This window comes from Nansenia antarctica (assembly GCF_963989245.1).
Source record: "Nansenia antarctica genome assembly, chromosome: 4".
NCBI lineage: Eukaryota > Metazoa > Chordata > Actinopteri > Argentiniformes > Microstomatidae > Nansenia > Nansenia antarctica.
Genome location: NC_137689.1, coordinates 5,552,931 through 5,576,465, shown reverse-complemented (window position 1 = coordinate 5,576,465; position 23,535 = coordinate 5,552,931). Strand labels below are relative to the sequence as shown.

At 44.7% G+C, this 23,535-nt stretch overlaps 2 protein-coding genes across 5 annotated transcripts in view; one reads left to right on the top strand and one right to left on the bottom strand.

The window, feature by feature from the left end:
• The first annotated feature begins 13,508 nt into the window (after positions 1-13,508).
• On the top strand, positions 13,509-17,329 carry polr2l (RNA polymerase II, I and III subunit L). 2 transcript variants are annotated; one of them, XM_080529853.1, is made up of 3 exons: positions 13,509-13,571; positions 14,176-14,291; positions 16,994-17,329. In XM_080529853.1, exons 2-3 carry the CDS (start codon positions 14,197-14,199, stop codon positions 17,100-17,102), a joined length of 204 nt encoding a protein of 67 aa, XP_080385979.1. In that variant the 5' UTR covers positions 13,509-13,571; positions 14,176-14,196; the 3' UTR covers positions 17,103-17,329. The 2 variants fall into 2 exon arrangements, with proteins under 2 accessions (XP_080385979.1, XP_080385980.1); XM_080529854.1 differs by lacking the exon at positions 13,509-13,571 and adding an exon at positions 13,727-13,832.
• Positions 17,330-17,576: 247 nt separating this feature from the next.
• LOC308156491 (cleavage and polyadenylation specificity factor subunit 7-like) overlaps positions 17,577-23,535 on the bottom strand; it is an 8,829-nt gene continuing 2,870 nt past the window's right edge. For 2 of the 3 annotated variants that reach the window (XM_080529835.1, XM_080529837.1), the window contains exons 4-9: positions 23,028-23,173; positions 20,822-21,176; positions 19,638-19,756; positions 18,966-19,113; positions 18,559-18,847; positions 17,577-18,002 (exon numbers count right to left, since the gene is read on the bottom strand). In XM_080529835.1, the coding sequence (XP_080385961.1) occupies positions 18,559-18,847; positions 18,966-19,113; positions 19,638-19,756; positions 20,822-21,176; positions 23,028-23,173 (1,057 nt within the window). In that variant the 3' untranslated portion in view covers positions 17,577-18,002. Of the gene's footprint in view, positions 18,036-18,558; positions 18,848-18,965; positions 19,114-19,637; positions 19,757-20,821; positions 21,177-23,027; positions 23,174-23,535 lie in introns of all 3 variants that reach the window. The other variant, XM_080529836.1, reaches the window with a different exon arrangement.

The window sequence follows — 23,535 nt, the reverse complement described above, 5'->3', positions numbered from 1 at the left end:
CCCAGTTTACAATGCTACTAGGCCTGTAATGAGCCTTACAGTCATGAGCCTTACAATCATGAACGTTACAGTCATGAACATTACAGTCATGAGCCTTACAATCATGAGCCTCACAGCACTTAAGTTAAAACATGAAGAACACAGAGAACATTTACGATCACAGATAACAATCTGCAAGGAGCAAAATCCCTGTACTGAGAGAGAGAGAGAGAGAGAGAGAGATAGAGACAGAGAGAGAGAGAGAGAGAGAGAGAGAGAGAGAGAGAGAGAGAGAGAGAGGGAGAGACAGAGAGACAGAGAGAGAGAGAGACAGAGAGAGAGAGAGACACACACACACACACACACACACAGGAGAAGAGATAGCAGGTCTGGCAGGACTCAGGCGATGGTACGGTCTCTGTGGGGGTGGGGGTCAGCGCGGGGGGTCAGCGGGGGGACGGTGGAGGCAGGTGCTGTAGAGCACACCTAATTCATCTGTACACCGTGGCTGGGCACCTACTGTTTACCTGCATGGACTAGGCTAAACTGTCATATCTGCCAGATAGGCCTTGGGTAAAGCTTGGGAAAAGCTATTCAGTACGGCCATCCTACGGCCCATCCTACACCTGCCACTGCCCTCCATTGTTAGTCACGACTCAATCAAGTCCGCTTTTTTCCCCAATCTAAATCAGTTATGCTACGGCGCGCTTCACGTCCGTCCTGTTTTTACGGATCGTCAAGTCTTCTAGGCATGAGTGAGCATCTCGCGGCGCGCCCGCACACACGTTCAGTCTGTGAATATATTGATCACGAACTCTCATCAACCTGTCGTTCAATAAGGGAACGGAGCCGAGGGTGTCGGGGCCAGTGAGGAGATCCTGCTGGTGGTTCATGGGGTTTGTAGTTCTCACACCTACTCGTGAGCTTAGAATGAGAAGGTTCTATCTCCGTTTAGAATGATAAGGTTCTATCTCCGTTTAGAATGATAAGGTTATATCTCCGTTTAGAATGAGAAGGTTCTATCTCCGTTTAGAATGATAAGGTTCTATCTCCGTCTAGGGCAGTTCAGAGATATTGAGCTTCAAAGTTTTTACATTCCATTATGTTTTGTGAGATGGAACCTTTGTATTTTATGAATTACTAACAAAAAAAAATCTACATTTTAAAAATAACACCACACAGGCATTAATAAACACCTAATGGATCAGATTATGTAAAAAACTCAATTTTGACAAAAGAACCTTATAATTCTAACGTCACGTACTGTCTTGGCTTGTACTAGACCTGATCTCCGCACACAGCGAAATAATGCCCTGCCTTTGTTTGCGTGTGTGTGTGTGTGTGTGTTAAGGGTTAGATCCGTGAATGGTTTCATAAAGGCTCACACTTGTAAAAGGCTTTATTTGTAGAGAGGGAAAAGCCACAGCACTAGGAACTGTGTGTGTGAGATTACTAGAGGGATAAAGACAGGTCGTATACCACTGGATAAGACCAGAGTCCTGTAATGTACACTACTGCTAGGACTGCTTGGATCTCTGCCCCATCGGCTCCTGTCTTAACTCAAGAAGCCCATCCAATTCCTTTAGAGAGAGATGGCATGAAATGTTGCTCGGTGCTTTGGCCCGAACGACCTGAATGTAGCCTACACAAACATGACATCCTTGATACACTGACATACACAAGCCTACAAGTATGAGCCTTTATGAAAACATTCCCCCCTGACACACACACACACCCTAACCCTAACACACACACACAGACACACACACAGACACACACACAGACACACACACACACACACACACACACACACACACACACACACACACACAAACAGAGGAAGAGCATTATCCAAAACAGGAAGAACACACTGGAAGCTCTGAAGAGGCTCTCTGGCTAAACAAGACAGGGGCAGGGCCAGGGCATTTTCCCCTCTTTTGGCGCCAATTCGTTTACAATTATATACCATTTTTGCCGTAAGCGTTTACTGTAAGGTTCATCATATTAATGTTCATCGGTTTATCACAAATAAGAGTGGGGAGGTGTGCCTCTCTCTGTCCAATCAGGTAACTTTGTGACAATAATAATAATAATAATAATAATAATAATAATAATAATAATATACATATATTTTTTTAAATCAAAAAGAATTCTGCATCTCTTTCACTGATTGGAGGATATACTCAAGTCTAAAACTTGGAACCCCAGAATTAAATGCACGTTATTTACGTAGAGCTTCCTATATTGGTTGATGCTGATATCATCTTTGTACAACGAGTTTCCAACAAGTCATGAACGCATCATTAACCTGCTTCATCTTCCTCAAGCAACCCATCTGCTCTAAACGCCTGCATGAATGGTGCGTTTGTGACCAACTTGAAACTCTGAATCAGGATTCCCACCTGTGATCTCTCACCTCCCGAGTTTGGTTGGAAAACTCCAAACAACATGAACGCCCGCAGGTGATGGCTTTCATAAGGTTATCCAGTTCTAACCAAGCTTTAACGTTAAACACCTTTTCCAACTCTCCCAAACGGCCTACTCATGCAAGATAACAAAACAGCCTAGATTTGTGTATTCAAGATATATTTTCCACTTGGCTTAGCGCAGGTGCTTCTGCTGTGCTCACGGTGACTGTCTTGTTGACATGGAGTCAGAGAACGAGGCTGCAAGTCAGAAACTCTGATCTCAAGCATGACAGATGCTCCCCTACTAATTACTGTATTCTAAGGCCATTCAAATTGATTTTTCCCACTCGGGAGCATCGTATTTCCCAGCTTGTCTTGAATGCACCATCACACCATCACGACTGACCTGGAGGGGTGATAATATGAGTAGAAACACACACACACATACACACACACACAGACCCCCCCCCCCCACACACACACACACACACACACAGACAGACACAGACAGACACAGACACACGCGCGCACACACACACACACACACACACACACACACACACACACACGCACACACAGACCCGCACACACACACAGACCCCCCCCCCCCCCCACACACACACACACACACACACACACACACACAGACACACTCAAAAAGGCTCCATTATGCTCCTATGTGGAGAGGAACATAGAGGGTGACATAGTCAGAGTGTGGGGTTTATTCCAGCCGCTTATTCCAGCTATTATTGGGCGTTATAAGACTAGAGACTACGCTGATTGGCCCTTTTATTCATTGCCTCCCTGTTATCGCCCCCATCAAAGTCAAATAAAAATCCCTAGTAGAAAAACTGCACTTTGCATTTAACGTGAGAGCTTACACCAACCATCCTTCCTCATCGCCTGAATCAGATCAGCAATCATTCATGGCCGTCAAATGTGTCACACAAGGTGAGCATTAGGATGTGACACTGACTCCCACACCCGGTCCCCCCGTCCCCCACTGATCGGGCCAGGGGGGGGTTACCCTGTCCCTTACCCACCTGTGTTATGACGATGCCTCGCCGAGACCCAGTGCATCGGTTCTGCTCGCTCTCCCATTCTAATGTCCACCTCGGATCATTCACAGGTCTATGTCCAACCTCGGATCATTCACAGGACAGGTCGCACCTGGTAAAAAAATCAAATAAAAAAAGCACCACGTACTACGTGATCGTGGAGCACACACACGTCCCCTGCTGTGAATGTGAATGTATCCAGCCCCCCACAGCACAGCACTTCAAAGGTCCAGGTCCAAAGGAATCCGGGTCAGTCCAAATCTGATCAAAAGTCCCAGAGCCACCGTGTAGGTACCGTCCAATAGCGCACACACGCACGCTCCTTACGCACTCAAGGTCTGGATGATTCTTCGATCAATTTAATTGCAACACGTCGTTGGATATTTCGTGCGTGTGTCTTTCCACGCCAGTGAAACGAGTGCCGGGGTGTGAATGTGAGTTCGTCCATGCAATATTCCTCAGTCAGACAGATCCAATAAAACCGGGCGAATGGATCGTTACACACATTTTTCTAGATACTGAGCATCGGAACATCACTGATCACTGACAACCTTACCGGACAACTCCCGAACCCAACCCCGGGCGCTTACTGGAGCAGCGGCGCGCAGGTCCCGGTAGAAATCGGTGATCGGTATAAAGCCCACCACACCCCCCCCCCCCAACACAACCGATTTTTCTCCCGGAAAAAAAGATGTACGTCGTTTCTATTCCACAGAAGCTGCGGATCAAACCAAAAGAATCACCACTGTCCACTGCGCTCTTTGCGTAGATCTCTTCACATCATCTATTTGGCTAAACTACAACTAAGGCGTTGGGGATTTGCGTTATTCTGCGTTATTCACGCAAACCTTTGCCATTTCTCTCTCCAGCGGACAGACAAACCGCTGGGACACTGCTGTGACTGTGAAACAGAAACGCACCACTGGTGGTTGGAGAATATCGAGGAATCTCCGCCGAGAAAAAGAAAAAGAAGGGCGTGGAGTCGCGTCATTTCCTGGGCTGAATAAACTTTAATTAGATGGGTGTGCCCCGGAGAGACGCTCCTGCTCCTAAATGGAAAAAGATCTAGTTTAGACCCACCGTTTAAAACAGAGGAATCAGTCAAACACATATTATCTCTCAAAGGAATGGCGAGCGCATTTAACACAAATAGCCTGGCTGGCACAGCGCACAGCCCCATGGCTGCCTACTTAGGTTATCTGGTATGGCACCCCCCCCCCCCCCCCCTAAAATAGCCAGCTGCCAGAAATACACATTCTTACAACTACAGCTGTGGAAAAAAACATGAGACCACTTCAAAATTATAGTTTTTTTTCTGGTTTCACTATTTGTAGGTATGATGTTTGAGTAAAATGATTTTTTTCAGTTTGTTTTATTCTATAAACCTCTGGCAACATTCCTACCAAATTCCAATTACAATATTGTCATTTAGAGCTTTTATTTGCAGCAACTGTCAAAATAATAAAATAAAAAAAAGATGCAGTGTTAGTAGTTCATATTCATTTTTAAACAACACAATACTAATGTCTTAACTTAAGGAAGTGTTCAGAAATCAATATTTGGTGGAATAGCCCTGATTTTCAATCATAGCTTTCATGCGTCTTGGCGTGCTCTCCACCAGTCTTTCACGTTGCTGATGGGTGACCTTATGCCACTCCTGGCGCAAAAAAATTCAAGCAGCTCGGCTTTGATTGATGGCTTGTGACCGTCCATCCACCTCTTGTTCACATTCCAGAGGTTTTCAATGGGGGTCAGGTCTGCAGATTGGGCTGGCCATGACATGGTATTGATCTGGTTGTCCTCCATCCACACCTTTATTGACGTGGCGGTGTGGCTTGGACCATTGTCCTGCTGGAAAACATTAACCTCGGGGTTGGGGAACATTGTCAGAGCAGAAGGAAGCAATTTTTCTTCCATTGACAACCATGTACGTGGCTTGATTCATGCGTCCTTCGCAAAGACAAATCTGCCTGATTCCAGCCTTGCTGAAGCACCCCTAGATTATCACTGACCCTCCACCAATTTCACAGTGGGGGTCGGGACACAGTGCGAGTCACTGTGGCTTGTAGGCCTCTCCAGGTCTCCGTCTGACCATTACACTACCACACGTTGGGCAAAACTGAAAATTGGACTCATCAGAGAAGATGACCTTACTCCAGTCCTCTACGGTCCAAACCTTCTGGTCTTTTGCAAACCTTAACCTGTCTCTTTCTTTGCTTCTCATTGATGAAGGTTTCTAGCTTTTCACAACTTCAGCCCTGCCTCTAGTATAGGAGCCTGTTTTGAAAATCGAAACGTCCTCGCCGTGCACTTCACCCCAACTGCCGTTTGCCATTGTTTTTGTAGGTCCCTTGATGTCATCCTACGGTTGTTGAGTGACATTCAAATTACTTGGTGTTCAGCCCGGTCCGTGGAGAGTCTTTACACCCTCTGCCGGTCTGTAGCTTTGCCGTCCCCAATGTCTGCTACCTGACCTTGTCCTTATGAACAGACGTCTTAGAAATGTTGAAGATGGAAACAACTTGACGCTCACTGTATCCTTCTGCCAGTAAAGCCAGAATGAATTGAACCCTTCTTTTGCTCACTCAAAACTTTTCTTCATAACTCTTTGGCACGGTCAATAGTTATTGTTTTTTAATACCAATTACTTTTGAGGTACTACTAGCACAGTTTTTGGCATACAGCTGGTATGTGACCTATTAGTGATGACCTCAGCAGTGGATTTTATACTTTTCCTTGTTAAATAAGATTAGTTTTCAGGTGATCTACCTAATCAGTACCTCACTTGTAGATAGTACTAGTTTTTTTGTCTGTCTTACATGTAACGATGAATTGAGAATCAAGGACCCCAATTGAAATAAGCCAGTGGCTTTCTTGGGGTTTTATCCTGTTAGTTGACCTTGTATGTAATATGTACTTTCATGTACCTACTCCTGCAAATCTTCTAATAAAGTTTTCAATCAATCAATCAAAACTAAGTACAATGAGGTGTGCCTGTGTTGGAATTCAACAGACACCTGAATGGAAGGGCTGCCATACATGTAGAAATGCTGATTTAAGAAATATTTGGAATACCATTTAGCTGACGCCTTTAGCTGATCCACAGCGACTTACAACAAATACATTTGTCTAACTAAGTATATTATCTATCCATCAGTCATCATAAAAAAGTGATCTATTGTTATGAACCAGGGCCATTGGCAGTTACAATACTAGAAGAAGGAAGAATTACATTGTTTATAAAAAAATAAAAATAAATAGTAATTCTAGTAGAGAAACTGTACAGGGGGGTAGTGGGGATGAGGAGGTCTTTAGGAGGGACAGTTAAGATGCTGCTGAAAAGATGGGTCTTCAATCTACGGTGGAACAGCTCATTCCACCAGCAGGGGGCGCCAGGACGGTGAAAAGCTAATTAGCTCAGGTAATAATCTTGCTAGGTAATAATGTTAGCTATAGCTAGCTATCTACAGTAAACTTCTCTTTGAAAAGCCTATCTGACCCTGTGACTTAACACTGACAGATATTGACAGCTGACAGCCTAGTGGGGGAGTGGTTGGGGTTAACCAGCTATTGTTACCGGCCCATTACCTGGCTATGCAGAAGTGTGAAGAACTCTAGATCTTTAGAAGGCCTTTTCTCAGCTTTGTGATTTCAGGGGTATCAACATTCAAATACGCATATCGTCTTTAACATTTTCCCGATTTCAATGTATGACACATCAATTGAAAGCTTACAGTCTGTCGTTTCAGAAAATGTAAAAAACAGAAAAATGACCACCAGCTGGTGTCACATACGTTGGTGGGTAAGTACTTCCACTGTTTGAAAAAGGGTTTCTCCCTTTCTTGAATGCAACGAAACAAGTCATTTGTCACCAAGCTTTCCTGCAAGAAATATCTCATGATGGATGGGTGGAGGCAAAGATCTCTCCCAAAACCTTCGCAACTAGATTGTTGAGCAGCATAGTCATGGCACTGGTTACCGGCGGATTTCTCAACTCCTAAATGTTCCTATAAGCACCATTGGGGCCATTATCCGCGAGTGGAAGGAACATCACGTGACCATCAACCAGCCACGCACAGGAGCTCCTCACAAGATCTCTGACCGGTCAGTCCGAAAGTTAGTGAGAAGAGTAGCTCAAGAGCCAAGGACCAGGCCAGACCAAGGCAAGAAAAGGCATGTTGAAGCTCGTTTGAAGTTTGCTACAGAATATTTGGAGAAGCCTGTAGATTACTGGGAGAATGTAGTCTGGTCAGACGAGACAAAAATCTAACTTTACCTCTGCCAACGAAACGAAACGTCATCAGTTTCAAGGATGAAGCTGTCTATCAGACCTGGCACTCATGGTCATATTCCTAGCTGTTAGCACATAGGAGTTAATGCATTATTTCTGTAGTGAGAATCAATCAATCAATCAATCAAACAAATGTATTTATATAGCACATTTAAACATGACACAAAAACAAACAAGGCAAGAGTCAGGGTGAGTCAGGGAACGCTAAGGAATACAGAAAAGGTTGAATCTTTAGGAAAAATACATTTTTATTAACATTTAATGAAAGATAATGTACATTAATTGATACATTGTCCATCATATACCACAGAACTGGGTGAGGGCTAAAGGTGCCCAGATAGCTCTCTGCAGAAATAAGGAAGTACTGTGGTCTACTGAAGTAGGCATGAGGTCTTTCTATGATGTCATCCCCTTGGCAGATATTTTATTTACCAACAGTGAGGTAGTCGGCTATAACGCAGAACAGACCTTAGTTGTGCTAAAATTAGAAACTGCGCACACACACACACACACACACACGCACACACACATACACACATGTATGCATGAACACACACACGCCCACACACATATGCTTATGCACACATGCAAGAACACACACACACATGCACATACTCATGTACTCATACTCATGTACTCATGCAAGCAGACAATGCCCCCAAACACACACACACACACACATACACACACACACAAACATATATGGACCCATGTGCTTGTGCATTCATGCAAGCAAGCACGCACACATGCACACACACACACACACACACACACACACACACACACACACACACACACACACACACACACACACTTTAGGGTAACGTAATGAAAAGCTCTGACATGCATTCTGCAGAAATGCAGCTGCAGTATTGAGAGAGCAATTAAAGAGGAATGATATGAGAGAAAAGATATCCCGAGCTGCTTCAGGCAGAGACAAACACACAAAGGGAGCACAGTGTGCAGCAGCAGAGAGCCACTGACACCCCCTCTATGTGCACACCAGATGGTACAGCCCATCATCCTCTCCTCCTCCTCTCCCGTCCTCCCTCTGGTTTCTCTGTGCCCTCCATCTCTCTCTCTCCGCCGCTCCTCAGTTGCTTGTCTCGAGGACGTTGCTGACTTCTGGCTGACATCCTTGGCATAGCAAGCATTATTCCTCCATCCTTCCCCTCCTCCATCCTACACAGCTGCTGTGGAGAGGCTTGACAGAGCGACCTGAAGGTATGCATTCGCATATTTATGCCTCCCTTCCCTCCTGCATGTCATTTCAGTATTTCGGGGGCTTTTGGGGGGGATTATTATTAAGGCCTTGTGCAGCTTCCATCCTCTTATCCTGCTGCCAGCATCATCCCCTCATCCTTTTCTGCATCCATCCAATCCCTCTGTTTTCCCTCCTCTTCTTTTCCTCTCTCATCTCTCCGTCTCTCTCTGTATTTCCGTTTCTTGTACTGTTGTGTTCTGTATCCCTGCATTATGTGCAGTTAGCTGTGATCCATATGCCTTTCCTCCCCTCCATCTTGTCCTCCATTAACAGTACATATGACTCATGCAGTTTTACACAGAGATAGTGACGCGATAGAGAGGGCACAAAGGTGAGGGCACGAAAGATAAAGAGGGGATTAGAGAAATGTTCTCATTGCCTGTTAGATTTGTTTCACTGTTAGGGAAGACATTTTAGCACGTCTGTTAGCTGGGTATCTTTGGTAACAGCAGCAGCAGCATACTTACTCCCTCCGTTACAAAAACGTACACATTTTCCCACGAGAAGGCGCAAACAGGATGTAGGACCCCAAGTACTGCTTTCACTGGAAGTTTGTTTCACAGCTGTTAGATAGACAAAACACACCCAACAGCAAACATCATGTCGCCTTGTCCTTCAAGGTCACACTTAAGTAAGCCCTACTGGCCCAAGGGTGTGTGTTCGTTTCGCTGTGAACATCGAGGGTTTATGATTCATGTGTATTTTCCATGCACTGCTCTTTTGTCTGTATAATAATAACAGTAAAAAAACCTGATACTAGACAACAGAGAATCTGGGTCTAATATGCGCAATTATCCATCTGCCCCCCTGTGTTTGCTGTCTGTTTCCCCCCTCAGTGAAGCAGCACTGACCTGAGAGAGACGACGCTCCTGTCCTGTCCTGACACCCACACCACCTGTGTTTCCGGGTCCCCATGGAAGCCAAGGCCAAGAGCGTGGCGCCGGCGCCCAAGGCCGCCTCTAAAGCAGCGGAGAAGCCGGAGAAGAAGGAGGCAGCACCCCCACGTAAGCCAGACCCAGCTCCGGTAGAACCCCCACCACCAGCAGTAGTGGCCCCAGAGGCCGAGGCCCCTCCCCAGGACGGGGCGGCTGACCAGGAGGGGGCAGCAGAGGGCGATGAGGGCGAGGAGGCAGCGGAGACCTGCACAGACTCCCTGGAGAGCCTGAAGCCCTTCTTCATCGGCGGCGCCATCATCGCCGCGGGAGCCATCCTGTTGGGGGTGCTGTTACTGGCACGGAGAAATTAACGTCCGCCCGCCGCCGCCGCTCATCGACGCAGCCTATTGGTCGATGGGTTTAATGAGTCACTTGCTGATTGGTTCATAGACTATCATGCAGTTGGTAGAGCTGGGGGGATGGGGAGCACAGTGTGCTTCTTATGTTTATTCAGTCTGACTTCTTTGCTTGTAGTGAATATAACCATCAGTGAACAACATTCAGAATTATGTATTTCGGGCGTCATGCATGAATTTGCTCCACCTCTCCGGTTTGCATCTATTTAAGCAATCAGTCAACTGGTCAACAGGCACTTATGCACTCAAAACTGTTTTATTGAACACCACACATTCATCTAATCGAAAGGAAATTATGCTTACCTTTATTCAATTTGCATAGGTAAACACCAGAAACACACACATACTCCGTACGGCCAAAGCGTTAAGCCCTAATCATGATTCTGACCACTTCGGTGGCTTTGTTCTTGATGTGTTTCTATGTGGCTACTAGCACTTTATGATCGTTTATGAAGTAGAAATATACAGTAGGCTATACTGTTTGGGTAATATTATGAAATAGCCTATGTTGTACATATTGTGGATAAGTCGGTGCCGAGTATGTATTAGGGTATTTCTCTGCTCTTATTCCTTTAGTTTAAACACATGTTCACAGGACAACATCCTATTATACCTTTTGAATAACTGTAGTCGCACCAGAGCCATGAATAGATCACCAGGTACATGAATAGATCACCAGATCACCAGGTCCATGAATAGATCACCAGATCACCAGGTCCATGAACAGATCACCAGGACTCTGAATAGATCACCAGGTCCATAGATCACCAGGGCCATGAATAGATCACCAGATCCATGGGTAGATCACCAGGTCTATAAATAGATCACCAGGTGCATGGGTAGATCACATCAGCAATGGCAGATGATGGCGTGCCAGGGGATTTGCCAGGTCACTCCCACCTTGAAATACTTTATGTGATATAATTCAATGTCATAATCAAATGATGTCCCAAATAAATTAGTGTACAGCTATATTATATTGTCAAATACATTGCCTTACTGATTATAGTCCTGGTGATTCATACTGCCCATACCTCTGATGCAGAAATGCCTGAATTATGAATTTGAAAAACAAACCTACAACTGGTGAGCCAGGTATAGGAAGATCTTTGTTATCAACCAATACAATCAGACACTTTCATTAATATTACGATAAGTAAGAAAGACATTCTATCAATGGGACATACTCTCATATACTGCAAGTTCTCTAACTGGTGCAGTATTGTACATTATGAGATATGCAGCAGACCATGCCTATTACCGTTAGTGTTAGAGTACGAGACTGAGCAGCTACTGTGATGATAACTATGTATGAATGTTGGCCCTTCTGCTCAGTAGATGTAATTTAAATGTAATTTAATTTAAAATACAACATCTAGAGAAACACATAGCATGGTCTGCTACAACTCTCTCTACCAATGTCCAGTTAGCTCATCTCGACAATACTGCGAAATAGTATAATATTGCATTATGATTTGTATTAATACTGTAGATATATGTGGTGTGTGGGTAGACCGGAAGGTATGTAGGTATGAAGCATGCATTAACAACAACAACAACATATGAGAGTAGGTAAATAGTATAAATCATTTCATGGATTATTTCCTCTTTATAAATCATATACATTTATTGCTTATTGATCACAGAATCCAAAGAGTGACTTTCCTAGATAGTCCCTAATCAGTGAATATCCCACATGGGCAAGTTCTTCAACATCAGAGAAACATCCAATGGTTTTTATGGAGATGTCCACACATCCATTAGCTAGCCAGTCAGCCTGTTCGCCTACACAAGGTACCAAATAAATGCAACGCTAGTGAGTATCACTCACTGTAGATGGTTAGGGCATATAAAAAAAAGGTTTTCTAATCCATGCCATGAAGTAACTATGTCAGTGTGAGTGACCAATGGGGGTTTTCAACAACACATCAGTAATAAACACTATATAATAAATAATTTATTTATAATAAAGCACTTGAATACTAAAATACAGCTCACTATGATGTGATATCAACACACCCAGCACTGCGACAGGCACATACATATTCTACGACACACAAAACAGTACAAAACAAAAAAGATCTTATTTATTTTTATTTTGTCTCAAGAGCGTATAAATGCAATAATTCCGGTAGGACTCCATATTTTAGCACATTAGTTCTGTACAATTCTGTAGCAATGAAATTGAGGGAATGATGGTGGGGATGAGGACGATGATGATGATGATGATGATGATGGTGATGAGGATGATGATGAGGATGATGATGATGATGGTGATATATTCTTGATATCCCTCCTCCCTAACATGTTGACCCCTCTCTTGCACATTCCCTCCCCTGCCCCCAAAGCTCCTAATGTAAATCCAAAAAGGAAAAAATGGTTCTCTTGTGACTTGACCTCTGACCTTTATTAAAGGCAATGAACCAGCCTCCGTCAGACTGTGTGTCTTCCCTTGTGAATGTTGCCTCCCTTGTGTCCCCTTGTGAGAAGGATTTCATTGGTCAATGGGATGTGTGGACCCTTCTCTTGACAGTGATGGAGGGAAATAGCCACAAGGAGAGTAGAGTACAGAGACTTGACTAGAATATCAGATATTTTATTGGAATATCCAATATCTTTCATTGGATATTCCAATACTGGTGGATTGATAATTTACTTGCTTTAGTGAAATGTATTGATTGTAAGTCGCCTTGGCTAAATGCCAAAATGTAAATGTAAATGTATTGGAAGCACAATTTGAATGACCTTTCCCCAATATGTCAATCATTTAATTTATGGATTGGGGTTGGCTGCATGGCCTTCCACAATTTACAATATATAAACTCCAGTTTATTGCCTGTTTTTGCTACAGACAAGAATGGAATACTGGATTACTACAAAATAGAAAATGAAAAGGGGGCAAAATAATTGTGTCGCATTATTGACACAACCAAAATTATGTAATTGCCCCCCCCCCCCCCCCTGATTCCAACACATGACGTACTGTGTAACTACTCACTACCACACTGTAGCGCCCATGCACCTGGGCTGCGTTCATAAACTCTCTCTGAGACCACCGGAGCGCACGCTGAGTCCAACATCATAAAGACACCGAGTCATTTGATTGGACAAGAGGCATTCCATGAGCGCTGATCAGATTCCCAGAGCAAATCTACGAACGCAGCCCTGTGACGTCACCCCAGAAGTGGGAGGAGCCTATCACATCCTTTCCTTTCCCATGTCATTGTTGCTCAGCTAGCTTACAGCGGGTTACACAAACACACCGTTTCTGATCACCCCGGTGAGTACAGATCAATCAGTTAATCTGAGTCCACATTTCTCCATGCCTGTATAACATTAATAACTAAACCGGTCGACCAACACCTTCTGGTTAGTTTCACTCATAAACTAGATGCGCCATGGGGTTGGAAACGTGCTGCCCATGCTGCTAGTTTAGCTAGCTGAGTTAGCTAGCCGGGTTGTTGACATCCAAAGCTGGGATCCTGCTAGTAGAGGGATCATTCAGCTGTGTGTGAGAACATCACGTCGTGACGTTAGAATTGTAAGGTTCTATCTCCATTTTTGTCAAAATTGAGTTTTTTTTACATAATCTGATCCATTAGGTGTTTATTAATGCCTGTGTGGTGTTATTTTTAAAATGTTGACATTTTTGAGTTAGTAATTCATAAAATACAAACGTTCCATCTCACAAAACATAATGGAATGTAAAAACTTTGACTCTTAATATCTCTGAACTGCCCTAAACGGAGATAGAACCTTATCATTCTAAGCTCACGATGTGTTGTGATTGACCTAGTTGTTTGTATTTAAGTTAGCCTCTTCATTCTTCAGTCGTGTCTGTTAGTGTGTCTGCTGTAACTAACTTCTGCACAAATTCTTTGCAGTTCTCCTGCCACTGCGTCACCATGATCATCCCTGTCCGGTGCTTCACTTGTGGGAAGATCGTCGGGAACAAATGGGAGGCATACCTGGGCCTGCTGCAAGCTGAATACACCGAGGGGTAAGACTACTGACCCCCACCTCCTCTGGGTCTGTACACAGAGGGGTAAGACTGACCCCCACCTCCTCTGAGTCTGTACACAGAGGGGTAAGACTGACCCCCACCTCCTCTGAGTCTGTACACAGAGGGGTAAGACTGACCCCCACCTCCCCTGAGTCTGTACACAGAGGGGTAAGACTGACCCCCACCTCCTCTGAGTCTGTACACAGAGGGGTAAGACTGACCCCCACCTCCCCTGAGTCTGTACACAGAGGGGTAAGACTGACCCCCACCTCCTCTGAGTCTGTACACAGAGGGGTAAGACTGACCCCCACCTCCTCTGGGTCTGTACACAGAGGGGTCAGACTGACCCCCACCTCCTCTGAGTCTGTACACAGAGGGGTCAGACTGACCCAACATCCTGAGTCTGTACACAGAGGGGTAAGACTGACCCAACCTCCTCTGGGTCTGGACACAGAGGGGTAAGACTGACCCCCACCTCCTCTGAGTCTGTACACAGAGGGGTCAGACTGACCCAACATCCTGAGTCTGTACACAGAGGGGTAAGACTGACCCAACCTCCTCTGAGTCTGTACACAGAGGGGTCAGACTGACCCCCACCTCCTCTGGGTCTGTACACAGAGGTCCACTTAGTCATGGTCAAAAATGTCTGTCACCCCTGCCAGCACTACTGTCAGATAATGCACCACTTCTCCCAGAAAACTGTTGCAATTACAAATGCTTTGGTATTCACATGTTTATTTCTTTTGTTTGCATTGGAACAACACAAAAAAGCAGAGGAGAAAAAGGCTAAACTGATATTTATTCCAAACAGAACTCCAAAAATGGACTGGACAAAATTATTGGACAACTTAATATTTGGTAGCATACCCTTTGGAAAAAAATAACTGAAATCGCTTCCTGTAACCATGAATGAGTTTCTTACACCTCCTCACTCCTGGAATTTTGGACCATTCTCTTCTTTTGCCAACTGCTCCAGGTCTCTCACATTTGAAGGTTCCTTCTACCAACTGCTGTTTGGGATTTAGATCTGGACTCATTTGCTGGCCACTTCAGAACTCTCCAGCGCTTTGTCTTACACCATCTCTAGGTGCTTTTTGAAGTGTGCTTTGAGTCCTTGTCCTGGAAGACCCATGACCTCTGATGGCGACCCAGCTTTCTGACACCGGGCCCCAAGATTCATTGATAATTTTCAGATGTCATGACGCCATGCACACAGTCAAGGCATCCGGTGCCAGAGGCAGCAAAGCAACCCCAAAACCTCTGTGAACCTCCACCATGTTTGGCTGTAGGGACCGTGTTCTTTTCTTCAAAGGCCTCATTTGGTTTTTTGTAAACAGTACAATGATGTGCTTTAGCAAAAAGCTCTATTTTGGTCTCATCTGTCCACAGAACGTTCTCCCAGAAACGTTTTGGGCTTTTTTATGTCCGTGTCAGCAGTGGGGTCCTCCTGGGTCTTCTACCATAGCGTCTTATTTCATCCAGATGGTGATGGATAGTGCGAGCTGACACTGTTGTACCCTGTGTCTGCAGGTCAGCTTGAATTTGTTTGGAAGTTGATCAAGGTTTTTTTTATCCACCATTCAAACAATCCTTCGTTGCAATCTTTCATAAAATCTTCTCTTCCGTTCATGTCGGTGAGCTACAGTGCCGTGGGCTGTAAAACCTCTTGATGACGTTGCGCACAGTGGACACGGGAACATTAACATCTCTAGAATGGACTTTTAGCCTTGAGATTGTCTATGCTTTTCTACAATTTCGGTTCTCAAATCCTCTTTGCTCTTCTTTCTTTCCTCCGTGCTCAGTGTGGTACACAGACACACAACACAACAGTTGAGACAATCTTAACTGGTTGCAAGTGTGATTTCTATATTGTCAGCACCTGTAACTTGCCACAGGTGAGTTTAAATACAAATTAAAGGAGCAGTACATGGTTGAAATACAATTATTTCTTACAATTTTGATAATGCTAATAATTTCGTCCAGTCCATTTTTGGAGTTCTGTGTGGAATGATGCCTTTTTGTGTTATTTCAATGCAAACAAAATAAATAAACACGTGAAGACCAAAGCATAATATGTCGTTACAACAATATTCTGGGAGAAGGGAAGAAGCATTATCTGACAGAAGTGCAGGGGTGCCAATATATTGGTCTGTGACTGACTGAATGAGGTTGTGCTGCTGGCTTAAAGATCTGATGCCATTGTCTGATGCCAGGAATGACCTCATTGGACGCCACCCCACTCCCATGAACAAAACCTTTTAAGAAATTGATTCAGTTTCTTCCTCGTGGCAGTGACACAAACAAGCCCCCGGCCTCGTGACTTCCAACCCCCCCGTCACACTCTCTCTCACACACACACACACAACTGACAATGTGATTTATATTAGTTACATACGCTAAATTAGTCTTATTGCTCTACTGCCCATTTCTGTCATTGTCTTTTTAAACTATTACTTTATGGTGTTTATTACATTGTTGTTTTTTTTATTATATTGCTGTCTTTGTCTTATGCACCAAACAACCACACCAAGTCAATTTCCTGTATGCGAATATACTTGACAATAAAACACATCACATATCATTAATCACACAATACAGCCAGAATTGGAGTTAAAGAATCAATGACAAAAGTCCTGTAGCCTATAAAATATTCTACATGGCTACTAGATGATTAACCCTCCTCTCCTTTTGTCTGGCAGTGACGCCCTCGATGCTCTGGGCTTGAAGAGGTACTGCTGTCGGAGGATGCTGCTAGCTCACGTGGACCTCATTGAGAAGTTGCTCAATTATGCCCCCCTGGAGAAATGATTAGTGCTACAAACACAACGCGTCCTATAGAATGACTCATTATTAGCAGGCCTAGGCTGACGGTCTGCTACAGATAGCTGCTTGTCTACGCAGCACACACCTGATGGATGAACAGATAGCTGTTTGTCTATGCAGCATGACGGATTGACGTCCTCAGGAGAGACTCTTGCATCGTTTGATTTCCTTGTCTTATTTGTATTTTTTCTAATAAAGCTATAAATACGTCACTTGTATTGCTGTCTTTTCCGTGGGGGGGGGGGATGTGTACGCTGAACATTTTATTGCTTTGACAATATTGTCTTCAGGCTAAAACGTTTTATTATTTGATCAATAAGATCCTTTTGCCGTGATGTTGTCGTCCCTAGGTGATAAATGTCAAAGCGTTGTTCATGGCTGAATGACCACACACACACACACACAACTCAGTTTAACAGCATTTTTTAATTCTCAGTTCAATACAAAATAAGGGGAAGAGGAAAAAAAAACAACATACATTGCACTGTTAAACATGTATATAAAAAAAAATTACCTATGGTGTGCATGCGGGTGAGAGCATACAGCAAAAGTTGTCTGCCTCGACCCTGAAACCGCCATTTTATAATCAAAACAATTATATTACAAGGACAGTATCACTGTTAAAGTGTAAGAAGAGGAAGTTTCATGATCAAATATCGGGAGGATGATGAATGTTTTCTGGCTGCTGAGTACCAGGGATGTGAACATAACGGCCACGGGGAGCAGGGTGGAGGAGGGCTTACGGACATCCACCTTCGGTCTCACCATCAGTTCGCCCATTTATATCCCAGACTTCTAAGCAGCTTGGTGAAGAAATAAGAAGTCCTGCCTCCGCTTCCCCCTCCGATTCAGTCTGATGGACAAATAAAAACAGCCTAGGATGTCCTGGAAAGAACAAAGGCCTGTCAGGAACGCACTCTGAGGTGACAGGAGGAAAAAAAACAGGTGATGGGGAGTTAAAAAGGCGTTGTATTTGGAGGTGGGTGTAAGTAGTGGGAGTTCTAGGGCAGGGTAGGATGTTGGAGATGTACAATAGTTAGGCGTGTAACAATTCAAAATGTTGCTGTACAATGTATCCTCATCATCTGTGGCATCTAGTTGTGTAGTTATGTGTTTTTAGCATGTTCTATCAGCTTGTTGTGACGTGCTTGCTATCTAGATAACGCAATGTTCTTTGTTGTTAGCCAGCAAGCTAGCTAGCGTGTTGGAGCACAGTCAAGATTGCCATTAGACAATTAAATTGCCATTAGACAATTGTTTCATAATTTGTTACAGGCCTAACAATAGGCAACATTTTAGGGAATTGAGAGAAGAGGGTGGGAGCTGGTGAAATGTGAAGGGAAGGGTAACGGTAAGGATGTGGATATAGAAGTGGAGGGTCAACCCTGTCAACTGAGAAAAAGATTGAGGGACGTCAGAGGAGTGAGAGAAGTGGCTTTACCTAGCGGTGTCGCTCGCGGTGCTCCCCCCTATGTCTGTCTCGTTCCCGTTCCCGCACGCGCTCTCTGTCTCGGTCCCCGTTCGGGGGGGAGCCTTCTCTGTGTCTGCGGGGCGGCATCGGCGCAGCCTCCCATCCCTGGTTGTAGGACTCCTCCCTCTCTCTTGTCTCTCTCTCCCGCTCCCTGTCCCGCTCCCTGTCCCTGTCCCGTTCCCGGTCTCTGTCCCGCTCTCGTTCACGGTCGCGGTCCCTGTCTCGCTCTCGGTCTCTATCGCGGGACCGGTGTCTTTTCCTAACAGAGAAAAACAGGAAGAGAGTGAGGTGAACTAACATCTTCCAAGTTGATTGATTGATTGATTTGCATCATGCAAAAAAACCTGTGGAAACACAGGTCGTTCAGCAGCACTGACCTGGAGCCGTAAGACTTGCTCTCGATGGAGAAGAGGCAGTCTTTGAGGGAGGTCACCAGGGCTCGACAGCGCTCGTCTTGATAGACTCTGGACTGCTTGATGACAGCGATGGCTGTCAGGAGGGTCTCAATGGCCAGGGGAAGGTCTCCTACAGAGGAGGACGGACAGACAGACGGGTTAGTGTGGCGGTTCAACAACATCAGGATATGTGTGGTAGTAATACACTACAGTTTCTGTGTCGATGTGTTTAGTGAGTTTGTGTCTACTATCGGCATTTCTCAGTGTTTCACTAGTCTGAGGTTATCATTAGTCTAATGGCTCGAACACACCGCCGATGTCTACCTCAGTGGTGCGTGTGCGTGGCGGAACTGCTGCGACTTCCATACTGGCAGCGTTTCTGCTGCGGCTCTAACTGCTGAGCTGCTACTGCCAGCCCTGTCTTTGTACATTGAGGTTGCCTTTGATAATGGCCATCAATAATATAATGTTTCATTTCACTTCGGTCTTCAGGCCCAATCCCAATTCACCCCTACGGCTCCGTTTTCACCCCTACGGCCCTTGTCATGTAGGGCTAGGGGAGAGGGGGAGGGCCCTTGTCATGTAGGGCTAGGGGAGAGGGGGAGGGCCCTTGTCATGTAGGGCTAGGGGAGAGGGGGAGGGCCCTTGTCTCACCTGCAGTAGCTCCAGACACAGCCTTGCTGATGGCACTGCTGGTGATGGCTCTGTTTCTGTTCATCAGCTCATCAAACTCTGCTTCCCTCACAGCGGGTGCGGGCGCGTCACTGTCCCTGCTGGAGGACAACACTCATGACAGTTGACACTTCACTCACACCTCAATTTCTTTTTCAAGCTTTTTTTTCTTATTTTGGCTCTATACTTCATAAAAAGATTGTTGGACTGGAATAGCTGCCTTACATGTAGAAATGCTGATTCAAGAAACATTTTGAGTGGTCTCTTAATTTTTTCCAGATCTGTATATGCCCAAATCATAACACCGTGTTTCACAGATGAGATGATCTTAGGCAGAACCTTTTTTCTCTCCAAACGTTCCACTTGTAATTCCTCTGGTACAATATGATAATATTGATCTTATCTGTCCAGAACTCGGCAGGCTTTTAGGTACTTTTCAGCAAAAGCGTAACCTGAACTCTGTAGTTGGGTTGGTGATTAACTCTGCGGCTGGTAGGTTGCTAGGTTCTGACACATTCACCTCCTGGGGTGTGTTACTGATCTGTGGGACAGTTCTTTTGGGGATTTTCTTTCCAATCTGTTGATTTTGTCAAGCTTAAGACTTCAGTCTATGTTTCTCACCAATAGCAGACTCCAAAGGCAGATGTAAACCGTAGAATCGATACTAGACATCGACGGCTCTCTTATCTCCTCCACAAATGTGGCGGAACGCACCTGACTTACCAAGAACACCTGTCAAGCCAATTGTCTCATGACTTGTTTGTGCCCTGGCCTGAAATAGGGTGACTATGTATTAAAATGTCATTTATAAACACTAAAAACAATGTGTACACAATACCCTGACACAAAAGCTGAGAATCTCTACTTCAAGCGTCCTTGGTTTTGAGAAAGGAGCTACAGTATATAAATCTACGCTATTATTATTATTATTATTATTATTATTATTATTCAACCTCATAGTAATGTTTGATTTCATATCCAAACTTTTGTTAGAGTATAGAACCAAAATAACAAAGCTTCACTGTCCCATTACTTACGCAGGGTTCTGTAAACGGTGATAGACAAAACATTGTGAGCAGCAGCACATAAAAATGTCCCAAGACAAATTGTATCTTATATAATACTACGAAGTGCTGCTTGACACATCCAAAGCACAGCGAGCTCACCTGTGCCGGGTGTACGCTTGTGTACTGTTGTAGCTGTCGTGTTGTGCCGGGGGGAAGAAGGCAGGGTTGATGTGAAGGCTGGGGGGGGGGTGGAGGGAAGGCTGGCTGGGAGGAAGGTGGAGAGGTGGCGGGGGGAAAAGGTGGGGCATCGGGGGAGGGGGGATGTGTGGCGGGAGATGGGGGAACAGGGGAGGCGGGCGACTAAAGAACGGCAAGGGCAGTGGGGGGGGCTTGTTGATGTGAGGGGGGGGTGGCGGGATGTGAGGGGGGGGGCCGGAGGGGTTGGCCTGAGGAGAAGAGACGGAGGGATGGTTGTCTGGCACGTCCTCCTTCGAGTTGGAGCGCTGGGGGATACCTGTGGACACGGGGTGAGTTTTGTTTTAGTAGCAGCATTGGATGATAATGAATTGTATAAAAGACCTACAGTAAGTAGGCATTTGAAAGGCTAAATATCTGAAAGACCTTTTGCTAGCATATCAGCCCAATAGAGCTCTCAGGTCTTCTGAAGCTGGTTTTCTCTGTGTACCACGTGTACAAAAGAAGAGATTTGGTGAGGCTGCATTCTCATTTTATGCACCCAAATTGTGGAATGCGCTGCCAGTTTACATTAGGGATGCAACCTCAGCAAATATGTTCATGTCAAGACTAAAAACTAGGGATGCACGATATTATCGGCACCGATATTTATCGGCCCGATATTGAGGAATTCATGTTTATCGGGTATCGGTATTTATTATAAAATTAGCCGATATTTAAACCGATAATATGAAGCCGGAAATATTTCTGTTTCCGGTTTCCGGACTCTGCTTCCGGGTTCCGCGCTCAGGCACGCAGTTTGTATAGACGAGACGCGAGCGAAACATGCCTTCCCCTGTGTGGACATTCTTCACAATTTCTAAGGCAGATGTTGCGTTTGCAATTTGCAATACATGTTCAACAAAAGTTCGGAGAGGAGGGCAAAGGGCAAAGAGTTACAACACAACGAATCTAATAAGTCACCTGAAGAATCACCATTGCAAGCACGCTGTATGGAAGGAATATCAAGCACTCGTAGCAGAACACGTTAGCCCAGCCACGGAAAAAAAATCCGCGGTGCCTAGTGAAAACGCATTTGAAAACAGCAGGAAGTTCACTCGAGACAGCTCAAAGGCTCAAGCCATCAATGAAAAAATAATGGAGTTGATGGCCCTCGACGACCAGCCTTTCTCTGTAGTAGAAGATAAAGGATTTCGCCAGCTAATTTCACATTTAGAGCCCCGGTATGTACTCCCAAGTCGCCGCTATTTTGCAGACGTGTGCCTGCCGGCTCTGTATGATACAGTCGCCACACACATCCATAGTCTGATCGATACTAGCGTAAGCCAGATAAGTTTTACCACGGACATATGGACTTCTGACGTTAGTCCAGTCAGTATGCTTAGTTTAACGGCCCAGTGGCTGGATGAGGGCTTCATGCGCAGGAGTTCTCCGGTTCGCATACTGCGACAGCCATCCGCGGCGCTTTTGAAACCATGTTTGGACAGTGGAATATACCTAAGGAGCGGGTGCACGTTGTGCTGAGGGACAATGCGCGCAATATGGTCAGGGCTTGTGATGAATGTGAAGTTGCAAGCTTGGGCTGTATGTCACTCAGAAGTGTTCTCTTTGTTGTGTTAACAATAGTGATGTAAGTTAGATTTGGTGAGATCACTATGGAATATTAAATCATCAATCTTTGCTCACTACATAGCCTTTCTTACCTTCAGGTGTGCATGAACTACAGGTTATCAACTGTGAAATGATATCTGAATGGTCTTTATTGTCATTGATATAGTACAGGTACCAAACAACGAAATTTGGGAGGGGGAGCTCCCCTGGTGCTAGGAAAGAAAAAATAAAATAATAATAATAATATCGGTATCGGTATCGGTATCGGCCACGAGAAGCGGGTAAATATCGGTATCGGTTGGGAAAAATGCATATCGTGCATCCCTACTAAAAACCCATCTTTTTAATACTGCCTTTAAATGACTAAAATTGGCTCAAAGTGCTCCAATCATTATATAATCATAATTTAATTATTTAGTGACTAAATAATTAAATTATGATTATATAACGATTGGAGCACTTTGAGCTGCAACGTTTGCAGGAAAAGCGCTATACAAATAAAAGTTATTACTATTATTATTAGTATTTAGTTGGTTGTGTACAGTGCTCGTGTGCTTACGTTTGTTGGCCTGGGCTTCAAACAGCAACAGGTTTTGGCGAGTGGCGAAGCGGCAGTCCACCCTCTCCCCGTTGATGTGACAGTGGGGCAACGTGTCCAGCAACCGCTGCAACGACGCCTCTGTGGCCACCACCACCTCAGCATACCTACGTTAGAGAGAGGAGAGATATCACTTCTGCATAGAAAGGGTGTGAGCTTTGAGAGGTCATCCGAGGTCAACCACTCTACTGATGAAGCCATAAAAAGCCTATATGATCACCTGAGCACGCCCGTTTAGCTCTACAGATATCTGGAGACAACGTTTAGATTTAGATGCATCCTACAGAATGTTTACTGTTAATGGCCGCACGATGCAGGAAACATTGTAAACAATCTGTATTCTAAACATTCTAAACATTGTAAACAATCTGTAAGCTCTGCGTTTAGATGCTGAAGGCTCTAATTTGTCCCAATAGCTCTGTCTCTAGGTCTCATTTGAACTGGAGATCAGATTAGGTTAAGAAATGAT